Genomic DNA, 24,523 nt, shown 5'->3' with positions numbered 1-24,523 from the left:
AAAAAAATCGCATTAGATTATTTTTGCAAATCATTCAGCCCTATTATGCACCAATCCCATACAGTTTCATTTAACTTTAAATCATTCATTTAGAAGCTTATCTAGCGTGCCTCGAACTTATATGACTTTTCAGGGACTTCAAAGATTAGATTCACAACAATAAATCTGATATTGCAACTTATGCTGCCATTAGCATTTAACTCAGAGTGTTTTTTCAGTACAGTTTTATAACGTGGTTAGCATTAGATCTGATTGTGTGAATAGCAGATGCTTGAGCACAAAGAAAGAGACACTAACTCCCACTACAAATCTCTTTTCCCTCCCCAAAGTTAACAGGTCATCATTCATAATAAAACACTATTCTTCAGGCGCCCTGTTACAACATTGCATTCTTTGAAAAAATCAAGTTGAGCTTGTTATGTGTGCTTGTTTTAAACCAAGGCAAGTCTGTTTATGCAGCACGTTTTCAGGGGCAGGGTATTTCACAGTGAAAGCAGAAAATGTCAAAAACATCACGGCACAGGGAAGACAGTGACACATTAAAAGAGAGCACTTAAAATGATCCAAACCATTTAGAAGATAAGAAATAATGTATTTAATTATCTGTAATAGTAAGAGCCATATTTGTGACACTTGCATTGTATTTAAGTCTTATAATAAAGCATAATTTATGCATAAGATTAAAAAGTCTCTTGACTTATTAGAGCTTAAAATGAAACCATCTTAAGCTCAGTTCACAGTGCCATTTCAAGCTGTGATATTTATGCCCCTATAATGTTTCAACATCACAGAGGCATATGGAGGGGACGAAGAAATCCCCCTTCTGTACCGGAAGTGGTTACTGAGAGAAAAATGGGATCAGCAGAGCCAGTGGGGGAGCATGATCCTGCATGTGTTTGCATGTCTCACTGTGTTTCTATGTGGAGCTCCTGCTCCGCAGGACAGACAGGGATGACACACATCACACCTTTGCAATCAATGTGAATGAATGTTGTGAAGGTAAATTTACTTGAGCATGTTTGAGAAAACTGTATTTTACATGTTTTCTGTCCAGCCGTCAACATTTGTGGGTCTTTGGTGAATGCAGGCCTGCAGCTGACACATCCTTTTAGATTCCTGTTTGGGCAAAGATCGTGCACTACTGTGCAAAAGCTTAACCATTATCAATCATTGAACGCTTCAGTGATTAATCTCCTCCTTTTTCCAAGCACTTTTATTCCATATAAGTAAAAAAGACAGCTTAGCTCAGATATGCAAAGCTAGAGATGTCTGACAAAATCCTAGCTACTGCCATGCAACACAATACAAAGCCTTGTACTTAAACAAAGCTAATGCAAACATGCCTGTGCTTACTCGGCTGGTTGTGACACAAGAGATGTGAAATGAGAGCTGTTGAGCAAGAATGTTTAGCGAGTCCTCGTCATAGGCGGCAAGGTTGAGGGCTTTTCAGCGTCGTCTTTATGACTGTTTTGATTCCCCTCCCATGCGAGGTCAAGAGGATTACTCTTGCTGGATTTTGATTGCTAGGACTTTTTGACTCTGCTGTGCTCAGAATTTGAGGATATTTTAGGCACCCTGACGTAACAAGATGCCAAAGGCTGTCACCAACCCCCACTGCGTGAGACATTTCCCTGAAAATAACAATTTATTTGCTCCTCCGTGTGAAGAAGCTTAAGAAACTGTATCATAACAGATCAGTGTAGGCTGCTCTGCTGTGCTGAATTTCAGAAAGTTATGTTTCGCTGGAGGCAATTTAGTCCAGTCATCCCTGCTGACACACAGCCACTGTCATATCCTGAAACTCTAGTTTTGGAGTATTTGAAACTACACTGGACAAATATATCTTAACGCACGTAAACACCACTTAAGGACTGATAAATCTCTCTCATAATAAAATAGACCATAAGAACAGATATCAAGCACCATTCAGAGACTTCTAAATCAACTCTTCTTCAGATTCTTCTCTACCACGGGTCCTGACTTCAATCATCTTTCCTGTATGTTGAAATGAAGGACATCACCTCAGTGGCACAGATTATGTGGTCTGCTGTTGCAGGGGCAGCATGGTTTAGGGTTGTAGCTATTTATAGATGTGCACATGTGCTCTGCTGAGGTCTACAAATAAGTGTCTGAGGAGCTCCGTTTGAAAGCCATGCTGGCCTGCTAGCTGGCTATAGGATCAGACAGGAGACACATGCAGTGAAACAGAACTATCATACTGGTCTGGCTGCTGTCATATTTACAGCACTGATTACTCAAGACTGTAGAGTAAATGACAATCTTTTTTTCTATCATGGAAAAAATATTTCTAAGCGTTTCAGTCTCAACCACTTCACATGTTTTCATGTGTAGTTTTGGCATCAGAAATAGCTGTGTTTTGTTTGTGGGGAGCCATTGGAGCCTAAGTGGTAGGGCAGCTAGTGCCAGCATCATCATTACCTGAGGCGTGCACACACAAAGCCTGGGTCTGTTAAGGGTGGGGAGCAGAGCCCACAAGCACCATGTGTGGTAGATTAGGCAAGATAAAGAACAGCGCCAGAGCTCATCATCCAGCCTTCCTTAGGTGTCGTGGGAGCAATTGGATGAATCAAGGGAGATTCCCACTTGACAACCCTAGTGATATCCTGGCTCTTGCTGCTCATCAGATTGCATGGTTTGACTTGGGGCCAATAAAAAAGGGTATTACTGGACTTGGGCGTCTCTTTACTGGGTGCTTAGCCTTTGTTTAGGGCACATGTTTCCTTTAGGAGTTTATTTTAGGACTGTCAGCATTAATGCATTGATTGTGATTAATCAAGGTTGATAATAAGTGCATTAATTGTTTTAATTAATCGCATGCTTTATTGTCTCCTTCAGTACACTTTGGTTAAGTACTGCAGGGTTTCCCTGCAACCATAGTAATGTAAAATGAGCACCTCACTGCTCCTTAATGTCTCATTTCAATAATCTCCTAAACCAAGTCAGTTATCCTTAGTTTGACACAAATCCAAAATAAAACAAAAACAGTTCAAAATAGTGGAATCTCCAAATGGGGAGATTAATCACAATTAACTACAGAAATTCTGAGATTTGTTCCAATTTTAAAAATGTAATAGTTTAGTCATACATAGTCCCACTTTATTCCAATGCATAGATCATTGATCAAGGTTATGCAAGAGATGTTAATATCTAGTTAATATCTTTCTTAACTGTTCCCATAACAGTTGTGGATGGGAATTAATTGAGGTTGAAGTGACAACATTGAAAAAAAGAAACCAGAGGGGTTGATGATACTCTTGGATCAGTGTTCATTTCGTGGACTCATTTTTTTCATCATAGTTTTCGTCAGCAGCCTTTTATCCCCTGATGAAAATGAGACGGTAACTAATAAAAACCAGTGCACATAGACAAAAACTAAAATGCTATTAACTGACACTTTCGTCAACAAATAAAAACGAGACGAAAATGTTTGACAGAGACTTTATGCAATCAGACCTAATTTCGTCATGTAGATAGTAGGGGCAAGTTAGGCATATATCCAGTCACAGTCTCCATGATATATTCATGGAGAGCAGGTTTACTGTTTGTTATGAATTCTAGTATTGTTACTGAGATGCTCTGACAGGTCGCCTAAATGAAGGTGATTGGATTTCACATGAAAGTTAAATTTGTGTGTTAATTTATACATTCAAACTTTACTAGCATTCAGTAAAGGGTTAATAGATGTTTCATTTATCATGGTGTAAAAAAATGACTTCAGAAATTCAAGAAAACATAAAAAAATGCCTTACCCTTTATACTCCATATTTTCGTCTACTAAAGTTACTGTAGATTTCATTGACTAAAATGTTGGGAAATTTCATCTGCTAAAACTAGACTAAAACTAAAACAATTTAGGTGACTAAATTATGACTAAAACGAAAAGATATTTTTGGCAAAAGACTATAACTCAAACTAAATTAAAATGTGCTGTCAAAATTAACACTGTCTTGGATGGCTAAATAGCTTAAAGAAATTGAAGGACCAGGTGAATGTCCTCACCTGTGTACATCATAGTCATTGACACAGTACGTCATCAGGGTGTGACTAATTTGCATTAATTTTATGACTCAAGTTTTTTCCTGTAATTAATCAATCAGTGTTTATTTATTTATTTAAATATTCATTTTGGGTCTTTCCATGCCTTTAGTAGATAGAGGAAGGACAATGGATGGACTCAGAAACAGGGAAGAGAGTGGGGAGAGACACCACCGGACCATCTGTTCTCCCCCACTTATAAATCAATGTTGATGAATTATTTAACAGCACTAATGATAATTTATCATCTCTCTGTAAAAGAATGTAACAGTGTTAAAAGTAGAGCTGGGCAATTCATGGAAATTTAGCTTAAAGCTGCCTGCTGGAATTTTCAAATTGCAAAAGGTGCAATATTTCTTTAACCTAAATGTGTGTCAAAAAACAGTTTAATACATTTTTTGCAGCAGAAGTGGTATTCTCTGCACATCATGTGAACAATCAAGAGTTCTTCATTGTAAAAGTTTAAAGAAGAATCCAACTTTCCTTGTTTTTGCATGTTTTGCTTTATCAAAATGAGAATGACATTAAAAAAATCATTCCTTTAATGCAAAAGTTCAATATCAAATTTGCAATATGAATCAAATAATCACAATTAGATTATTTTTCAAAATTGTTCAGCCCTAGTTTGATCTATTTAATGTTATATTGGTTATAGGATAGAATAATTAATTGCTTGTATTTGTAGGAAAATATACAAGATGAGAAACATAAAAAATAATTGCATATCAAATCACAGTGTTGAAGGTCAAGGAGTCATCTACATGAAAAATGGAAAAACACTAATACTTCTTGACTTCCTCTTCCAGGATTTGGTGCATTGTGGTATACATCTAACCATCTTATTTTTTCTTTTTTTTTTTTTGTAAATGACACAGTACCATGTGGCTTTATACCACCGTAAACTTTCCCTAAGCAAGAGTTTTATAAAGCAAATTCCCCTCTCCAGTGTTCAAAATTATATTAACTTATGCCAAGTATATATTTCTATTGAACACAAATAGTCTCAATCAGGGGATTTCTAGAGTACGAGTAAATTTATACTACTAAATATATATCATTCTTCCACTGTAATCAAGTTTAAGAGGGGGACTTGATTTTATTATTAGAAAAGAATTTCCCAGAGTATCACACTAGTGTCAAAAATGTTTGCCACTTAGTCACTGTTAAAATCTGCAGCTCAGCAGGTTACTGGGTAGTCATGTGTATGCTCCAGGCTTTTCTGGAAACCTTTTAAAAGGTTTTATTGTGAGATATTCCATTTAAGATAATCAAAACCTGCTTTGTTAGACTTGGCAATAGATGTTTAAAAATACAGATTCTCTTTGATTTGGGTGTTCATGCTTAATTTATGTTTTTTCTTTCTTTTATGTTTCTTTTCCTTTTTTGCTTTTTAAAGGCTTACTGGTCAATGTTGTGGTTGTATGGAAAAAATCCTAGATGAATACTAGAACAGACTACTCAAATTCTAGATGTGTAAAATGATTTTTGTAATGAGTGTTGGCACAGCCACAAAAGGAAATCATCCACTTTATAAGTTGGTTTAGTTATTTCATTTATGTATACATCTTTTTGAATTATGACAGCGCACATTAAATGACAAATCCACAATATATACCAATGGAAGTAACCGCAACAACTAAATTTCATCCCTTGTCTTTAGTCAGATTATTAGAAAAACACATGAAACAGATTTAGATCTAGTTACAGTGCAGGGAGTGGGCATCACAAGAGGAGACCAATGCTATGAATGAGTACATGACTTATGTTTGAGTTTCTTTGCATGCCTCTAACAGACCAAATTCAGTTCTACACCTCGGTTCATTCTGACAAAGTTGAGTGACATCAGGAGGGGGAGTCATGTTTGGACCGACGTCATGTCAGTGATATGTTTCACAGAAAGTGTTTGCATCAATTGCACCTTTCAGGTTGTGTGACCTACTAATGTTTGTGAAGTGGGAGAAGTCGCTGCCTTTATGAGTAATGCTTTACTTTTTATACTCTTAAAGTCCTCAAGAGGGCACCAAACGATTAAGCACACCTTAATGTTTTTTTTCAAGCACAGGTACAGAAATAACTCACCAGTATTCATAGCTTCTTTAAAGATTTGCTGCTATTTATACTGCTTGCATTAATGCACCTTAATATGAGGGACACAGACTTCGGAGGATGATATTTACACCATCTGGATGCAACAAATGTTGATCTGATTTTTTTAAAGGAACACTGGGCAGTGATGGCTGATGCCAGCATTATTCTTTTCACATCTTTCCAGTTGTAGTCACCTTGATCTACATCACAGTAATTTTGTCCTTAATGTCCTCTTCAGTAGAACAGCGCTCAGGTAAAGGATGACAGTTCAAAGGAAAAGGACTAGGCAGCAATTTAACATCACTACATTGATTTCATTTTACAACATTTTTTTTTTTTTTACATTTTTCTCAAAATGTAGTAATCTAAAATGTGACGCACATCCTAATCTGATAAAGTCAGCATGTTTTGATATACAGGGCTCTTTTTAATCAGGCCTGTTGTCAGTAATCAGTGTGGTTTGTGAAGTGCAGTCGCCTCCTGCTGAGCGTGTGTGAAAGCCAGGTCAGCTTCTGCCCTTTGCTCTGAGCTGAAAGATTCCTGGAATACTTCCTTGGCGAGTCTGTATTAATGAGCTTTTCCAGCGAGGTTTATATATTATTCAGCAAAGAGCTTAGAAATGGGCTTTACTAACCAAATTGGTGCCTTCTGCTGGCTGTGCTGCTTTATCTCTCTATTAATTCAGCTGTGGGGCTGCAGGGACAGACACATCAGCAGTGACACAGCAGAACTGCTGGAAAATGTCTCTCACTGCATCACATACTCAGCATAAGGACAAAGTTTGACATTATTCCTTTGCACTCTCCTATTAACCCTTAGAAGTCCACAGGCTGTTTTGCAGTTTTGTTAATACCCTTTTTTTTACGTAAACTAGTCAGAAAATGTTTACATGCTCCTGTTTGGTATCATTTTCAGCACAGCCTCGGCTTAAAAACTATTTTTAAACTTTGGTTTCTGTATGAAATGTTGGATCTTCAAAACAAAACAAAACAAAACAAAAAAATCATAAAACTGATTTAAAAAAATGCTTTTTAAAAGATATATTTATAACAATATGATGAAATTGTCCTTTCAAGTGTTTGAAATTTAGAAAATGTACACACATATATCAAGCTAAGAATTGATATTTTCCACACAGAACATGTTTCCTTAAGTGTTTTTGTCCAAATTGCTTGAAAAATAAAAATAAAATAATATAAAAAAGTGTTTTTGTCTGAAAACCGTGCTCAAATTTAGGATTATTTTTGTACTTAAGTATATTGAAAAAAAAAATTCTGAGATCTCAGCATTCCTAGACCATGGGGGATTTCCAAGTCAGACAAAATCAAGTCAAGTACAAAAACATACAATTTTATACTTTTTTTTTTTTTTTTTTTAATTTACAATCCCACTGTACAATATTTAATGAACACAGTTACGAGGATAATTGAATAACATTTATTGCATTTTAACTGAATAAATGATTGGCTGATAGTAAAAATAGTAGGATTTTTTTCCCTTTGAAAAATGACATAAAACACCAAATATATGAAAAATTTACCAGTACCAGTCCTGTACATTATGGACCTAACCTTGCAAAGCAGATGGATACGCCCGTTCCCGTGTTTCTCACTAGCGAATCCATCTTGCAAAGCTCCCGTCTAAACCGTTTGGGGCCGGTTAGAAAGTCACAAGACCAATCGGCGTCGAGGGGCAGTACTTTCGGGCGCGGCGGAGTATGCAAGCAGTGAGAAGAGGCTGGTGCAATTATGGTGGAAGAGATTAGCGTGGATGCTGCTAAAGCGCCAATTTTATCAGAACTTGATGACATTTCTTCGTTAAATTAAGAACAAAAAACAGCATTGAGTTGTTTTCTTTTCAAAAACAACAAAAGTCATGTACTGACATGTCTACAGTCGCCATGGTTCGCGTTATTCAGCTCTCTACGGAGTTTAGCCAACTCGTCGATGGCCGTGCACCTTGGTTTGGGGCTACGACGTCACGTGTTTTGTTGCTCTGATTGGCCTGTAAAGATGTGACAGACAGAACGTTAACTGGCTTGTTGACATCAAACAAAAACTGAAAGAGACCTAAAAAATCCACACTTTCCACACAAAGTGATTGCAACACTAAATGATCATTTGTTTTTATGCTACCATGTGACAAAAATAGCACTTAATGATATTATGCTGGTGTGATTGTGGACTCCCCAAGTTTAATAAATGTTTCTGCAGACTATGAAGCTAAAGGCTAATGTGTAGCTTCCTTAAATATTTCATCCTTATGTCAGCCCTTGATCTCCATGTGACACATAATTGTCGGAGCAACCCACTTTACAATCCTCTGCAGCTTTTTTCACATGCACTATTTTTAGATGAACTAAATGAAAGACTCTGTAGAGAGTACTATCACAGAGCTCTTAAGGTACCCCAGTTTTTGCAGAGGTGCATATTTCAGGATCACTGAGACAGCATGGTTTTTAAGAATGAGAAGTGTCAGCCTTATTGCTACAATTAGTAAAATGCAGATTACAAAGTTTAGTGTGTTTTGTTATGATTGCTTCATACTTTAAAAATGTAAATTTTGCTAAACCTTTAGAATTGTTTGTAGTTTTTAAAATTTATTTTAAAATGAATTTTAAGGATGCAGGTACCTTGTATGCATGTTACTGCTGTGATCATGTAAGAATAAAATAATTCATAAAATAATTCATACAAACTAGTTTTATTGAATTATTTTAAGGATACAGGTAGCTTTAAATGTTGCATGTTACTGCTGTGATCATGTAAGAGTAAAATAATTCATGAAATAATTCATACAAACTAGTTTGTATGAATTATATTAAGGATACAGGTAGCTTTAAATGTTGCATGTTACTGCTGTGATCATGTAAGAGTAAAATAATTCATACAAACTAGTTTAAGTTTAAAGTGAACAACTTCTACAAAAAGATTTCCCTTTATTTTCTGGAATTGTTCATGTTGTTCCTTCATGTTGTCCAATTGTTCCTTCTCTTGTAAACATTATAGTGAAGCTTGGTAGCTGCACATTAGAGAGATTGTTATCGGGACACTTTTGCATCCCAGAAAGTGAAGGTTTATTGTTGAGCATGGTTATACTGCTCAAAACACCTTGATAAGATATTTTTATTATAAATGAAGCATGCTGCAATCAGAAGTGATAAATTGAGCTTAGATTGCAAAACCAGCTTTATCCTGCCTAAGTGAGGTGGAACCATCCTGATATATGTTTCTTTTGCTTTTTATAAGAAGCTCTGATTTTTCTCCCGTGGTTTTTGAGTGCTGCAGCAAGATAAACACTTAACCGCGTGCAAAGTCAAAACAGTGAGTAGCCATGGAAAACCTGACAGGACTTGCTCTGGATGAGAAACGGAGTCACGGCTGCCCTAGAGGCTGGTAGGCAGGCAGACAGGCAGTGAGGCAGTCGAGAAGAGGAAGACGGTTTACTGCTTCCTCAGAAGCTTATCCTCATGGCATCCGTGTACCTGAACCACGATCCTCTGGACAGCCCTCGGGAGCTTCTGCATAAGATGAAGTACCTGTTTAAGACTGAGAGGGAGCAGAGAGCTCACATGGTAACTCTCATGTGCTGCATGGGTCAGTATTAATCTTACTGCTGAACGTCATTTCCTTGATAGATCATGTCTGTGCTTGCTAATTGCTAATAGTTGGTAAGATATCCTTGAGCAAAACTTATCTTGTAAGCTGCAATGAAGTGAAAGAGGGAGGAGGTTATCTGTGTTGTTTGTTTCAAAGTTCAGGAAAACACTTCTTTGCACTGTGCTTTTCTGGGGAAATATGGCAACTGAGTGAACGTGACCTTGCTGGCAGATCATTGTCTGTGTTATTGATAGTACACGTGAGTTATACTGTGTTCAATGTGTTCATTTAGAAGAGCTTTGTCAAGCAGAGACGTGGAAGATGAGTCATTGTGGAGACTGGCCTGCATCCATCCTGCCTCATGCACCAAAGGGAGGATAATCTTTAGGAAAAGTACAGCAATGACAAAGCAAAGTTGTTCATAATGTTGAAAAGAGGAATCAGTGTTGCAAGAGTCATGATCTTCATTGTAATCAAACTTAACATGGATTGAGTTTTAGAAGGCACAAAGTTGCCTCTTTTTTTTTTTTTTTTTGTTTTTTTTTTTAGTTGCATCTATTTGCATTTTGGTTTTGCTTCTGCAGGATCTCTGGCTGCTATGGTGATGGGAAACAAAAAAACAATGTGGTCAGCAGCAGTCAGCAGAGAGTGATGCTAACTCAACCTCTGGGAAATGACATCCTGCTCAATAGCCAAAGAAAGTTCTCTAAAAAACTTTCACTAACTCCAGAAATAGCATTTCACATTGACTCCGTGCAGCAGGGAGTGGAGGCAAAGCTACAACAATGAGCTGCTTGTTACCACCAAACATAATACAGCCTAATAGGCTACATAACAGGCTCACACAACAGAGAATTAAGCTTGTCGAATGATCATGATGATTCATCAAAGGAGATTTATGTTGCTCAAACGCTTCTATGGTGATTGCTTTATAATGTGAATAATTCACAACATGTTTGTTTTCTTTTTTCTCTCTCTTCCTCAGATGAAAGAGACAGAGTGCAGAAAAAGACATTTACAAAATGGATAAACCAGCATCTGGTGAAGGTAAGAACTAATGTCTGAGTGTTTTTTTTTTTTTCACCTTTTTCCTCCCTCATATGAACCTGATGACAGATCATGTCAAAGTGGGAATTTCTGCACATAAAAATCTCATTCATCTGTGCCCAATGTTTACATAAACACAAAAGTGAAAGCTGAGCAATCGTAGAAAATCTGACATTATTCACCTGGGCAATCAGGGAACCATTCTCCAACACAAACAGTCTATTAAAGAAGTATCAGCAGTGATAACAATTATCTGTCTCCATGTTTAGTCCTAGCATGCTAACATTCCTCCCCAGATGTTATTCAGGTCTGATTAAAAACAATTAACGTGACATGTGATGTCGCACAGCTATAGCAACGGCTCGCCTTTTGTTGGCTCATCCTGTGCAAGTTATTGAAACACTTAAGCTGACAGACATGCTCTAGCATGTCTCGTGTGTTTTTTTATGAAATGAATCACTATCAAGCAATCATTTGTAATGTAATACAGACGTCAGTGGTAAATAAATCACTCATTAACCCCTTAAAGGCTGAGAACACAAATTATAGCCAGAAAATTCTAATTTTTTAGGAACTGAAACGTTTATGTCACTTTCTACTGAAATCCAAAAAATTCCAAATTTCCATAAAATTAACATATATATTTTTTGTATCTCATTAGATGCATTTGGTGTTTTTGGTAACTGATAATCCACTTGAGGGCATTTTTATCATTTTTCAGATTATATTCAGAAGTTTTTTTATTTAGTAATTTATGATCATATCAATTAGAGGTATCATAAAAGTATGTATCAAATATGATACAACTGGCTTTAAGGGGTTAAGCTAAAAATCCCACCAATTTCTGCAATGCCAAGTAAATATGTGGTCCAGTGATTCATTTATTAAAGACAGTGTAAAGTAATGAAAATATATAGTTTGAGTTTGTTGTACAAGAGAAGACTGTTAGTACCATGAGTGTAGTTTCATTTATAAAAAGAACCTCAAGTTTATGAGATTAAGTTTGAAATGCATGAATGACAAAGCAATAATATTGGCTTTTGGATGCTGTGCATGTCTGTTTAATCTGCCAAATCCACACCCTCTTATGGGAAAGTCATTCCCGTCTCTGAACTGCCAAAAACTGCCAGTAAGTTTCTTCAAATCCTGGCATGAAAGGAAGATGTACCAGTTGAGTAAAGGCAGGTAGCTAGATAAACTGCAGTCTGTAACGTCGAAACATTTTGTTACTCATGTCCAAGCAGGAGAAACAAAAATGCTTATGAATTTTATATCACTGCAGTGCCAAGGATTTGTCAATCTTGGAGCCCCATATCACATTATCCTCTGGAAGAGACTTGCTTCTTGCAAAAATGATTTATTTTCTTATGCATTACAATGGGAATTGTAAAAAAATTAACACTCATTTCAAAGTAAACAAGCTTGTACACTGATGTTTCAACACTTAAGACGAGAATATTACTGGAATATTTATTGATTTAAATATTGAGGTAGCATGCTATGCAGCCTACACACGCCTGGGAGAGACACGGTGGGAGCATGCGAAGTGCATTGTTGGGAAACCCTGACTGTGTTTGCTTATACCTGGTCAGTAGAGCTAAAAGAGAAGGCCCATTGACCAGAACTGTAGCCTAGCTACCACTACTGATCAGTCTACTAAAGACGCATTAGCTGAGGTTCGACTACAAAATTTTTTTGTCTTTTATGATACTCACTATGTCAGATTAGTTGATCACAAAGCGGTGGCTAGACCAACAGACGTGACAGACTACATGAAGGTACACAATCAGTCATTGCAACCAACATTATGACATTGGAAAGAAGAGGGCCTAGGTAGATTGTACCTGGAAAGAGTACTGTAAATAAAAGTATTAACTACGCTGTACTGTATCTGTTTGTCTATCCAAATGTTATTATAAATGACAAGCTAGCTTTATGCTAATGCTAATGGCAGTTTCTCGCTTAGACCGTCTCTCTAACGGTCAGCTGTGGGGTCCTTCAATGGCACATCATAAAGGCAGGGATCTTGTAGACGGAGGTCAACACACATTTCCTCTGCACCAACTTCATGACTCTTTTACATTTCCATTTGGTTTGTTTACATTTGTGACTGTAGCGTATGCAGAGCACTCTCTGCTCTCATTGGCAAATGTCACTGATATGGAACAAATCGTAGCAAGAAGGACAAAAATCAAACATACTAGACTCTCTGTCGGGAGGTTGTGAGGTGTTGTAGGCCGGCTACACACTACAGGATTTTAAGCCCAATTTTAGGTAAGATTTGACCCCCCTGGACGATTGTGGGGGCGTATACCGACTGGAGCCTCGTTGCAAACAATTATTTGTCTGAGTAGTCTGCATGTGTGTGGTATCAACATGATTAATTTACTGCTCCAAATTGTGTCATAAATCGTCGTAAGACATCGGGTAGCGTCACCAGATGGATCATACGTACTTTCACCGCTCACAACCATAAACACAACTGTACCTTAATTCCAGCCAGGATTTCGTCCTGAGTCTTTCCCTTGTTTTATGATTTTTGCTTCACCTGTAATGCATGCAAGGATAGCCTGTTATGGAGAGACAGCAAGACCGGTATCGGCAGACATCCGTGTTTTTTTTTTTTTCTGAGGTCACATGATGCGAGGTCGTAGGCGGGTCTCCAGTGATCTGACAATCTGGTTGAGTCGTCTAGTTTGTGCATTCAGAGAATAAAGGATGAAAAATGTTTAGAAGTTGTCCTGAAGTCTGTGGTCTCCCACGGTTTTAAAATCATTTCAGATTAAAAAAATTGTCTAGTGTGTGGCCGGCCTTAGACATGGTCTTGATTGTCGTTCACTATGACACACTACATGAGTCAGACTATAATCGTGCTGAAAACATGTAGTCTGAACTGAACTTCAGGAGAAGACTTGGGCATTAGCAGGAGTATTGTTTATGTTTAATGGGATATTATTGAAACCTTGAGGTTAGTTATATATTTAGTTTCTGTTTCTATTTTTGTATTCAATGATGCTCTTAACGCTCTAGGGTTTTTTAAAAACGCTGTAAAGCACTGTGAATTGCTCTTTGTGTAGTCTATAAAACCTTTCTAGCCTTAAACACTGAACCAACATGACCAGTGTGGTAAAAATGATACCTGCTACACATTAGCATGCCTGCATGCTGATGTCAGTTCAAAGCGCTCTTCTGTCTGAGTACCGCAGGAGCTGCTTGTGTGGAAGGACGCCTGTTGTATTACCCACATAAGTCCTTAAACAGCAACAGAACTGTATGGCAGCTTCACTGGTACATTTTCTTCTAAAAGAAATGCAAATAACATTCTACATTGTTAACAGCCTCATATGATCACATGACTAGTGGGCCACTCTTCCCCTCTGCCATATTGAAGTCATTGTTTTGCTCCTGAGGGTTTGTGTGTCCTTTGATCGTCATCTTCAAAGCTTGGTACCAACATAAACCTGCCCTGAGGGTGAATTTAAGGGTTCCGCCAATTCCATTAATCCTCACTTTATGGGGATGGAGCCTCCCATGGATCAATGCTGATGACCACAGTTCTTCCAGTTGTGCCTAGAGGAAGTGTTAGCTACAGCAGTTTAGTGTCAAATTTATCTTAAAACTGGTAGAAAAGGCAGTAAATCATATTTTATGTTAATAGAACTGCAGTAAAACATGAAAAAGGCAGATGCTGACTAATGAACAACATACATGTTAAAACTAGTGTTCTTGTGCTGCAGTTTTTGACCTTGAGTTAATGGTTGAATTTGACTCTTTGTTACTATTTTATTTCATGTTTCACAGCCAGATTTCAGCAGGCCTCACACACAGTCAATGAAAAATCAGAGGTGCTGAGTAATAGTTGGGGGTCTTCTCGTCTGACCCAATAACACAAGGGTGCAGGTCTATTTTGGCTCCACAGCTGTGCCGGCTATCTGGGATTACGGTGCTGAAAGCCCTGTGTGAAAGCAGGTCAGCGGGCAGCGGGGTGATTTCAGAGGCGCGGTATTTAGGACAGGAAGGAGAGATGGGCCTACTGCAAGGAGAGCGCTTCAGACCAAAGCTGTGAAGTGCCACGCTTAAGTGCTTAGATTAAGTATCACAATGATGTCCTGCACGGGCTGTTATTTAGAGTATGGCTCATTCATGTAAGCTCAGATGGATTTGTAAATGAGGAGAAAAACTGTGAACTTAAACAGGGTTCTGTGACATTAACACCAAGTTGACTGCATGGCATGAGCAATAATGAATAATGGTAGCGATGAAGTTATGTGATGTGAAACATGGGCTGACTGAGGTTTTAATAATCCTGAGGGGTTTTCCAATGAGAATGGGGATTGTTATAAGTGAGATGAGGCCTGGCTATTAGAAATGAGATTAATGCTGCAATACAGTTTTATTCTGCATCAACACATCACTGCATTCAGGCCTTCCACTGATCAAAACAGTGCAGTTGGTCTTCAGGTGTTATCTCAGAACCTCTTTTGTTCTGTTCTTAACGTCTGACACAGACTTAAATGTGTTTCTTTGGGCACAGACCCGAGCCAAGACCCATCTTGATAAAGAGTGAAACCTTTTTGTTTCAGTTGTGGTCTCTTTCTTCTGACTTTTTCTCACAGTTTTTTTAGATCCTGTTTGTAATAGATTTGACTCTGGAACCCACTCCTCCTAAGTGATAACCTAAATGTTAACAAAAACAATCAACATGGCTGTGAATTTGGACTTGCTTTGTCATGCTTTCTTCATCCTTGGTGACGATGGTGTTTTACAAAGCATTGACTGCCATTTTGTCTCAGGATTATATTGCATTCTTATACTGAGTCATCAGTCATTCCACACTATTGATATTCGCGTCGGCCATTTTGTTTATTATTCTTCTTCCATGCCAGCTATCTCCTCCTTCATACTTTGTCCTATCTACACCATTTAAACTTTAAAAAATTCAGTTTCTTTGTCATTCGACTGCTATGACTTTTCTTATTTTCTCATGCTATTTTTAACTATTTTAAGGCTACTTTCAGCTATTTTTACCCTTTTTTTGAGCTATTGAATGCCATTTTGAGCTACTTTCATGCCATTTTATGCTATTTTATTCTATTTTTATGTTATTTTCAGCTATTTTTGTGCTTATGGCTATTTCCATCAGTTCTTCCACAATTCAGCTCTTAGCATCCCCATGCAATTTTAGCTGAAATTGCAATTTTGATCTAGTTTCCAATAATCTGCTCAATTTGCTGAATGTTTTCAGAAGTTTTTCATGCGCATGGGCACCCAAAATGTTAATCGTCTTGTAAATCCTCTCTGCCATCACAAAATCTTTTATGCCATTCAGTCACACATGCATGTGACATGCAGTGTTCCCCATAAACGTCAGTTAATGCACCAAAGATTCAGCTGCTTTTTTGTTCAGTTTCACCAAAAAAATTCATGTTATTGGGTTGCTCAACTTTAAAGTTAATCATTTTCTGATGCCTTAGCAAAAACATGTGCTCTTCAGTCAGTAGCTAGCAGTGAACTTAAGACGTCACCTATTGGAACATTTCAGCAGCTGTGCAAGAATCCCCAACCTTAGTGTGACTGTGAACCACGTGGTTTTATCCTCAGTAGAGCAATCTCATTATTTGATAGCCATACTTTGTATATTGTTGTTGTGAATAACAACAAATATGTAAAAACTCTCATTTATACGGGCTGAATCTACAAATATTCAACAGGAGCCAACTTTTATTGCATGCTCAGTATGTCAGTCACAATTGTATAATATGTGTCATAGTTGTTGATGAAACCACAATTTAGTCACATTTTTCTTTCGTCCTCATTCCAGGTACGAAAACATATCAATGACCTGTATGAAGACTTACGAGATGGACATAACCTGATCTCACTGCTGGAGGTTTTGTCCGGAGACACATTGGTGAGTTAAAGTCTTACTGCTTTTTGAAGAATTGAATGACATTAGAGGATTTTGTCATGAAGATTTAAATGTTTTCGCTTTCAATGGAGATTTATCTTATACAATCATAAAATTCTGATTGTCATAAGATGCCAACAAAAGGGAAGTCTTTTCCTCCACTGTAAAGAAATCAATCACATTTTCACTCTTTAATTGCATTATTGTTCTAGAAACTAATCGTGGGATTTAATGCTGAGAAATCAGTTCTGTTGTGATTCTGAATGTGTTCATAAAATCATATTTTTGTTTATTGTTTACACATTCTGATTATATTTATTTTTCCTTGTCTGTTAATAGACATCTTTAAAATTAGCAGATGTTCTCATCAGTGTGATTAGCTGGGCTGTGCTCTTAGATGAACCTAACATGAAAGTGGGAGCCGCTTATACCTGAAGTCTGTTGGATACAGATGGATTTGGTGCTTTGTGCCACGATAGTTGACCTAGAGCTTAAGAAGCAGCAAACTTGAGTGAGATTTTGAATGTTTGAATCTCTCATCAAGTCTGCAGTATTGAAGTATGTCAAGAAAGCAACTGGGAAAAGTTTACTGTTTGAATTTTATCAGATTTCCCGTAACTAGTGATGAATAATTAACAACCTTCTTTCTGCTAACTTGGCTTTAACACATTAATCAAACACACACAGTAAATAAATGTTACATTTTGATTTTTTGTTACATTGAATGTTCAAATAATGAGGAAATATACTATGTGTTACTAGTGGGGGTTATAGTCTTTATAGAGAAAAGTTGCAAATTATAGTTTAATTGTGAATATTTCACAACAGATGAACTGTTTTTATTTTATGTTTTAGCCACTTGGACAAAAAAGACCTAGACAAAAATGTGAATAGAGCTGGCAAGACAAAATACACTTCATTGTGTTTTGGCAGAGTGTCAGGAAATGTGGGTTGAGAGACTGCTGCTGTCTCAGGACGGTGTCGATTAGATACCCCATGCAGGCTATGGAGATGAGGCACAGATTTACTTGTTTGTATGATCTTTTATATTCAGATGCAGCACCCTTATTATTGGAGCTTTGCATGGATTAAAATATCCCAATTACATGAGAAGTTATAACACTTCTGTGTCAAATTCCTGTAGCAGTGTTCCCATGAATTCTTGAAAAGTCTTAAATTAGACTTTTGACATTTAAGATCATAAAAAGTCTTAAAACGAGGCCTTAACTTTTAGAAGGAACTTTGACTAAGATTTCTATTCTAATATTATATTTCTGGCAAAACGTGTTTGATTTTAATGGGGGTTTTTTTTGTTTGGTTTTTTTTGCATTGTTTCCTGTCAACAAACCTGCTAATTTGGGTTATGATAAATGCCATTATGCAGTGAATTTGTTAAGAAGAGGCATTAAATGTGCCAAAAAAAAAAAAAATTTTCGGGCATTTATGACCAAAAAAAATTCTTTGTTCCATACTATTTAATATTTCATAAACAGTGTAGTTAATACTCAAATTCAGCCCTGGCCACTGTAACAAAAAATCTAGCATACCTTTCATTTTTGATTTTTTTCTGAAAAAGTTTTTTTTTTTTTTTCTCAACTCAGGTCTTTTAAAGGTCTTGAACAAGACTAGGTGAAAGCTTAGTAAATGGCTGACTGCAACTATGTGGGATGCCTATTGAAATACTGGACAGGGGAGAGGAGTAGCTCCGCCCACTTCCCCAAACAAGGTATCCACAGGGCTACAGACAGAGCATGGCGTCAGCTGAGGTCCACTATGCTCCATGAACCGCCCTTAGATGTTGCTACTCTGCTGATGCAACTCAGTACAGCTCTGAAAGTATAGTCACTCAGTCAGGTAGGCAGTCACGTGTGTAGGGCTGGCCACGACGGTCAGCCACAAAGGTCTTAAAAAGTCTAAAATTGGAATTTTCAAAGTGTGGAGGAAGGATCTCTGCTGGCAGTGAAAAACATCATGGTGCACAAAATACTTTATATAAGGACAGTATGATAGATGGACAGTGCTTCCTTTTCTAAAAAACCGTTTAAGAAACTGATTATTAACTTAAAAAATGATTAAATATACTGTATTAATCTCTGAGGTTGAATAGTTTATGAAAGGGGACATATTATAAAAGAAAATATTTTTTTCAGGCTTTTCTAACACAAATATGTCCCCCTGGCCTGTCCACAATCCCCTCAAATACCAGAAAAATCCATTCCCTTTCCCCCTCTCTTTCTCCACCTTTCAGAAAATGTGTGCTCAGCAGGGGCCTAAGCACCCGCCCCCAGGTTTGGGTGGCCCTCCCCCACTTTGAGGAAAGTTCCATTCTCCTCTACTGATCCTCTCAGCTCCCAGCTGAGATGCTTGATAGCTCAGTGGGTTACCCTGCTGACTACAATTGGGGAAATTGATGGTTTGAATCCCAGACTAAACTTTGGAAAAAAGAAAAGTGTCTGTGATATCACGAGTGCTGCATCCATTTCCTGAGAGGGGTGTGGTCAGGGGTGGAGTCAGACAGCTATTTACCATTTAAAGCCACAGACACAGAAACGACTCGTTCTGAGAAGGGCTGAAACAGAGGGGTTTTTAGACATGCAAAAATCCAATACTGGAGTGTTTTTTTAGCAATAAATTTCACAGGCATGTTTTGGGGACCTCTGAGAACAATATCAACTTGTCTTACAAGGGTAAAATATGTCACCTTTAATGGAGTGACATCAGGATGAGGGGGCTATACATAATAGCAGTGCATGATATTGGATTTTTACCAATATCTGATATGCCGATATTTTGAGTAATTTTAGCTGCTAACAATATCAATACTGATATTTAAATGAAGTCCAGAGCTAAAACTTCCGCCTTTGAAACACACAATTTAAAGTTTAAGGATGAATAAATTAACATTCAGTCCTTAAACCACAGTTTTAAGTGTAAGAAATAATGATAAATAAAGAAAAAGACTTCAGCTGAAGTAAGTCTGTCAGTTTAGCCTAAAATTTCACTAACTTCTTTGTTCCTGTGGCCAATATTTACAGCTGATATAGGCAGATTTTTATAGCCAATATGTTGGTTGTAAATATCAGCAGATATTTTCATATCTACAGAACAAAAACTAACATTTCTAAGACATTTTTTCTATTTTACTTGTATTTTTTCCAGATACATTCCACTGTTGAGACATAAAAAAACAATACAAACATAAAATCTGGACTTAAAGATAATTCTGAGTACAATACAAGCCAAGTAAATGCTAACTCAAAATGGCCAAAAGGGCATATATACACATTGATTCTAATATGAGTCATTTTTGACCCAGTAATGGAAAAATACAGGATACAATCACGTGTGCATCTAAGGATTGCAGCTATGTTTATATAGGAATCATAAAAGCTGAAATTCACCATATTCCATAGTACAAGTTCAACAACCCTCACATATACGGTACAGTGTGAGTGGCTCTAGTACTCTGGCTACAGATCTGCATGTTATCCAGCAGACTGTTTGCAGCATTATTTCATTTCTCTGTTAACACGTCATTCTTTCTGAGGTCTTAGTGCAGCCCATGTTATCATGCTGTGATTTCCCTTACTGTTTAAACTGCATGTGTTCCTGTGCAAGGAGCCCCAGCTGTTCCTCCCTCTCCTGTGTAACTAACTTTCATCCATTAAGTAGTTATCTGTTTTCTGTTTACATCCTGTTTCCTTTCTACTTTCTTCCTTCTCCTTTGCTCTCTGTTCTTTGATTTCTTTTCTGTCCATTGTCTTCCTCCCTTTGATTTGGCCGCCATGTGTGTCCATGTCTTCCTTTCTCCCCCCATGTGTTGCCTTTTCGGTGATAAGCCAAGGGAGCGTGATTTTCTGAAGACATTGCGGTTGGTGAGTGGGACAGAAGCATGTGCAGTTGAGCAGCATGATGGAGACACGGTGGATGATGATAAGGGGGTACGTGTGGCCTGCCCCCCCACCCCATCCCCCTTTTAACAAACTAATTTAGAGCGTGTTGTTGCAGGTTAACAGGAATGAAGAATCAATCCCACTGTATGATTTGTCCTTTTAGTAGCCGTAGAGAGTTGCTGTAGCTGAGATTGTAGTTCTTCTGTAGGCGTATACATCACTGATTCTCTTTTTTATTATGTTGCTAAATTTTTGATTTCATATGAGAGTTTTGGGGTTTCAAAACCACCTTATTTGATCAAAAATTAAACTATTTTCATGACCTGATGACACTTATGATGCTTAGAAATAATGTAAAGACCCATGCTTTGAATAAATACGAGACAAAAAGACACAAAGAAATAAATTTGGCACAGTGACCTCACAAAAGTGGTAATGATCTGCAGTAAATACCAAGAAAATTAGCACTGAAGCGTGGGTCTTCATATCTATTTCACTAGCTTTGCCTCTCATTGAGCCACACAATCAAACACTCCAATCCTACGTGAGCATAAGGACATTTTTCATCTGCTGCTTTTGGGTAATTGAATGAGATCCACTGAACGTAAAGCCGTGGGAGTGGGGTTTAAGAAATGATATCGCTTTGCTACAGAGATGAGCCGGAATCTTCTCTCGGCTTTATCAGCTAAGAAGCGCGGCTGATTGCAGCACAGGTCTTTTGCTGCTGCTGCATCTTGGCTTCAATGCATTTTCCATTTCATTACCTCATCCTGTGGTCCCCGACTGTCCACGTGCATTTGCCACAAAGATGTGATTAGAAAACAAAATAATGCATTCGCTCTTATTTTAAAATCACAATTTGTGTCTAAAGCACAATATCAGTATGTTTAATGTACGTTGTGCGTGTTATCTGGCAGTGTTAAAATTTTTAGGGATTTTTAGGGACACAAATGGTGGAAAATGTTCTGTACATGCACAGATTTTGAGCTGGCTACTCTTGTTGGTAGAGATTTTGTGTGTTCTTTTAAGTCTTTACCTCACCTGATCAGATGGTAAGCATGCCATGTAACTTTCAAGCTACTAATCATTTGGCTAAATTTCTCCGTTGATGTGAAGTATGAACTGATCATCATTCATGTCTCCTTTTTGTCTCCCTGTATACAGCCTCGGGAAAGAGGGAGGATGCGCTTTCACAGACTCCAAAATGTACAGATAGCACTGGATTATTTAAAGAGGCGGCAGGTAAGGATCAGTGAAAGTACCATTTTGAGAGATTATGATTTTGAGTTTTCACATGTGGGTCATTCTTTTGAATGCAATATCTCAAAAATGCTCCAAAGGAGTTTTTTTTCAAACTTCACACAAATATTTACACTGAATCAAGGATGATCTGATAAGATTTTGGAGGTATAAGGTGAAGGTCACTTAGCTTTACAGGCGTCCCTTGCCTATAACAACATTGTAATTGGATACATCACAAAGACATATAACCATATAATGGTAGATCAAGTTTGCATCTTTTCTGTGTTGTGTTGATAGAAGACCACGACAATTTTTTACAAACACTCTCATTAAACATTGCTTCAGCCTGCAGCCAGATTTAAGATCAAAATCCGTCATACAGTGATCCCATGGCAAAAAATTATCCATCATTTTATTGGTATTTCTGCCCCATCTTTGGTTCATTGCATTACATTTTAATGCAGTTTGGAAAAGGTCAAATTATTGTGTTAGTCCAACCAAAGTCAGACATTTACTTTCATGAAAACATATTAGTTTGACATAATTGAATTTCTGAAAGTCAGACTTAGACACAGAGATAATGCAGTTGGAGACTGATTTATTCCTGCATGTATAGGCTATGTTGTAATTGAACCCAAGATAGAATAGGTGTTCTGTGCATGCTCCATAGCTCTGCAGGGGGCTTTAAATTGGAAGTTGATGAGCAAAAATGCTGAGCATTGCAGAGGTTGCAATAGCACTTAAGTATATCTCTATCAGCCAGAGGGATAGCACTGGTGTTTTTCTCATCTGATACCAGTATCACATGTCCGATACTGCTAAAAATGCGGGATTAGATATCGGCAAGTCCCTGTGTTTATGCACCGATCAGATACTGTTTTGTTTAAAACCCTTTCAGACCAGTGTAGTTGTGAACAACAAGAAATGACACAGGTTATTTAAAGTTCAACACTTGAACCGTAAATTGTAGTCGCTTATTTTTTTCTCTTGAAGCTAGCTGTTGCACAACTCCAGTGATGCTATCCATGCCTTAATAAAAGCGTTTCTTGCAAGCCTGGTGAACTTTTCAGGGGATTTAAACTTGAGTACTAATGGCCATATTATTGGCCTGAATAGAGCATGATGAAGAGAAAGAGAAATAATGAGTCTGTGATGTGGCCCTCTGTGCCATTGTTATTTAAGTATTTAGCAGCAAATCTCACTAGCAGGAAACAACTTAGAGTGTCACAGAGAGGCTAGATTGTGATTGTATTTGTTAAGCCATGTTCTCAGGTCACTGCAGGGCTGAAATAAGCCAGTTTTTCTCAGCACAGTTGATCCAGAAAATTTCCACAGGTAATGGATCAATACCCAACACTGTAGAATCAGAATCTGTATCAGGAAGTAAAAATATGGTCTTGGAACATCTCTAGATAGCATACATTGTAGTTGTAGCTTAAGCAGAGCTTAGAGTTTGAACAGAATGGGGGTTGACCGGAGTTAATTTTACAGGGCTGATACTGATAGCGATTATTGGTAGTTTATGAGACCAACAACCAACATTTTGAACTGATAAGCTTTAACAGTAAAACAATAACACTTCAGACAAAGTTGCACACTTATCTATTTATTTATTTATCAGTAAAGTAAATTGCAGATACAGATATCCATGTATGAGTGATCAGCCTATCATAACTCACTGAAAGGAGCATATTACCAGCTGTACCAAAGTAAAGCTGAACATCATTTCAAATGAAATGGCCTAATCAAGCTAGACTTGTAGCCCGACTTAAATGTGCATGCAAATGTACCAAGTATCAAAATGAAAGTAGTTGAATGATTATGTATTTTGACACAGGCTTGCAAATTCTATTAAAACACTTACATCTGAATAGAATACATGGATGTGTCAGTTTATGTGTGCAGCTGCTTTGTATTCTGGGAATTGCATGATATTGTGAAATCCATAATTGAACTGGGACAGCCTCACTCAGTGGTAATTATTTAGACTGTGCCTATTCTCCAAACATCACACTGTTGGACTCGTGGCACCTTACTGTATGAAAAATAACAATTCAGCTGCAGCCACTAATTGCAACAGCAGCATTTAAGGAGTCCTGATGGGGAATCACATCACAGCGGGGTTTCAGAGAGCTTTGATTGCCCTCCCCTCCCCCCACCTCAGTCAGGGCGTTATGAGGAACACGGCTAGGCTGAGCCGCAGCCAGATGTGACGTAAGACTTGAGACAAAGGACTCATAGATGATCACGGATGAGTTGTTCTGTTGTTTTGGCTACATTACACACCAGACACATGTATTCCCCCCTCTGTAGTCATTTAATGTAAAACCATCTCACTGTTTGATCTCTCCTAAATCTCACCCTGCAGCGTATTGATTTTAATTATTACAGATGATTAGGCTGGCACTGGAGGGATTCATGAAATCCTTTGGAATCCAACATGTTTACTCTTTCTGATGCTTACTGCAATACACAAGACTTTTCACTCCTTTATGCGTGTAGATTTAATAATTGCTGGTTCAGATCAGCAGTAGAAGCCTCATCCTCAACACTGATTATTTTTTAAATCCTTGGAAGACCATTGAGATGTAACAATGATTAACAATGATTCAGTGATACAACAACAATCAGGAATAAACAAATAAAATCAAATGGATATATATTAAATTATCAGAAAGGGGTTGACGGTA

General features: G+C 37.6%; 1 protein-coding gene across 15 annotated transcripts in view; it reads left to right on the top strand.

Annotated features, from left to right (window-relative positions):
• dst (dystonin) overlaps positions 1 to 24,523 on the top strand; it is a 172,688-nt gene that overhangs the window by 34,093 nt on the left and 114,072 nt on the right. For 9 of the 15 annotated variants that reach the window (XM_041788873.1, XM_041788874.1, XM_041788870.1 and 6 more), the window contains 4 exons: positions 10,729 to 10,790; positions 16,612 to 16,701; positions 20,538 to 20,573; positions 21,756 to 21,833. In XM_041788873.1, the coding sequence (XP_041644807.1) occupies positions 10,729 to 10,790; positions 16,612 to 16,701; positions 20,538 to 20,573; positions 21,756 to 21,833 (266 nt within the window). The remainder of the gene's footprint in view (positions 1 to 10,728; positions 10,791 to 16,611; positions 16,702 to 20,537; positions 20,574 to 21,755; positions 21,834 to 24,523) is intronic. The other 6 variants (XM_041788882.1, XM_041788883.1, XM_041788881.1 and 3 more) reach the window with 1 other exon arrangement.

This window comes from Cheilinus undulatus, linkage group 6 (assembly GCF_018320785.1).
Source record: "Cheilinus undulatus linkage group 6, ASM1832078v1, whole genome shotgun sequence".
Taxonomy (NCBI): domain Eukaryota; kingdom Metazoa; phylum Chordata; class Actinopteri; order Labriformes; family Labridae; genus Cheilinus; species Cheilinus undulatus.
The sequence above is the reverse complement of the archived record's forward strand: the minus strand, read 5'-3'. Positions and strand labels throughout refer to the sequence as shown.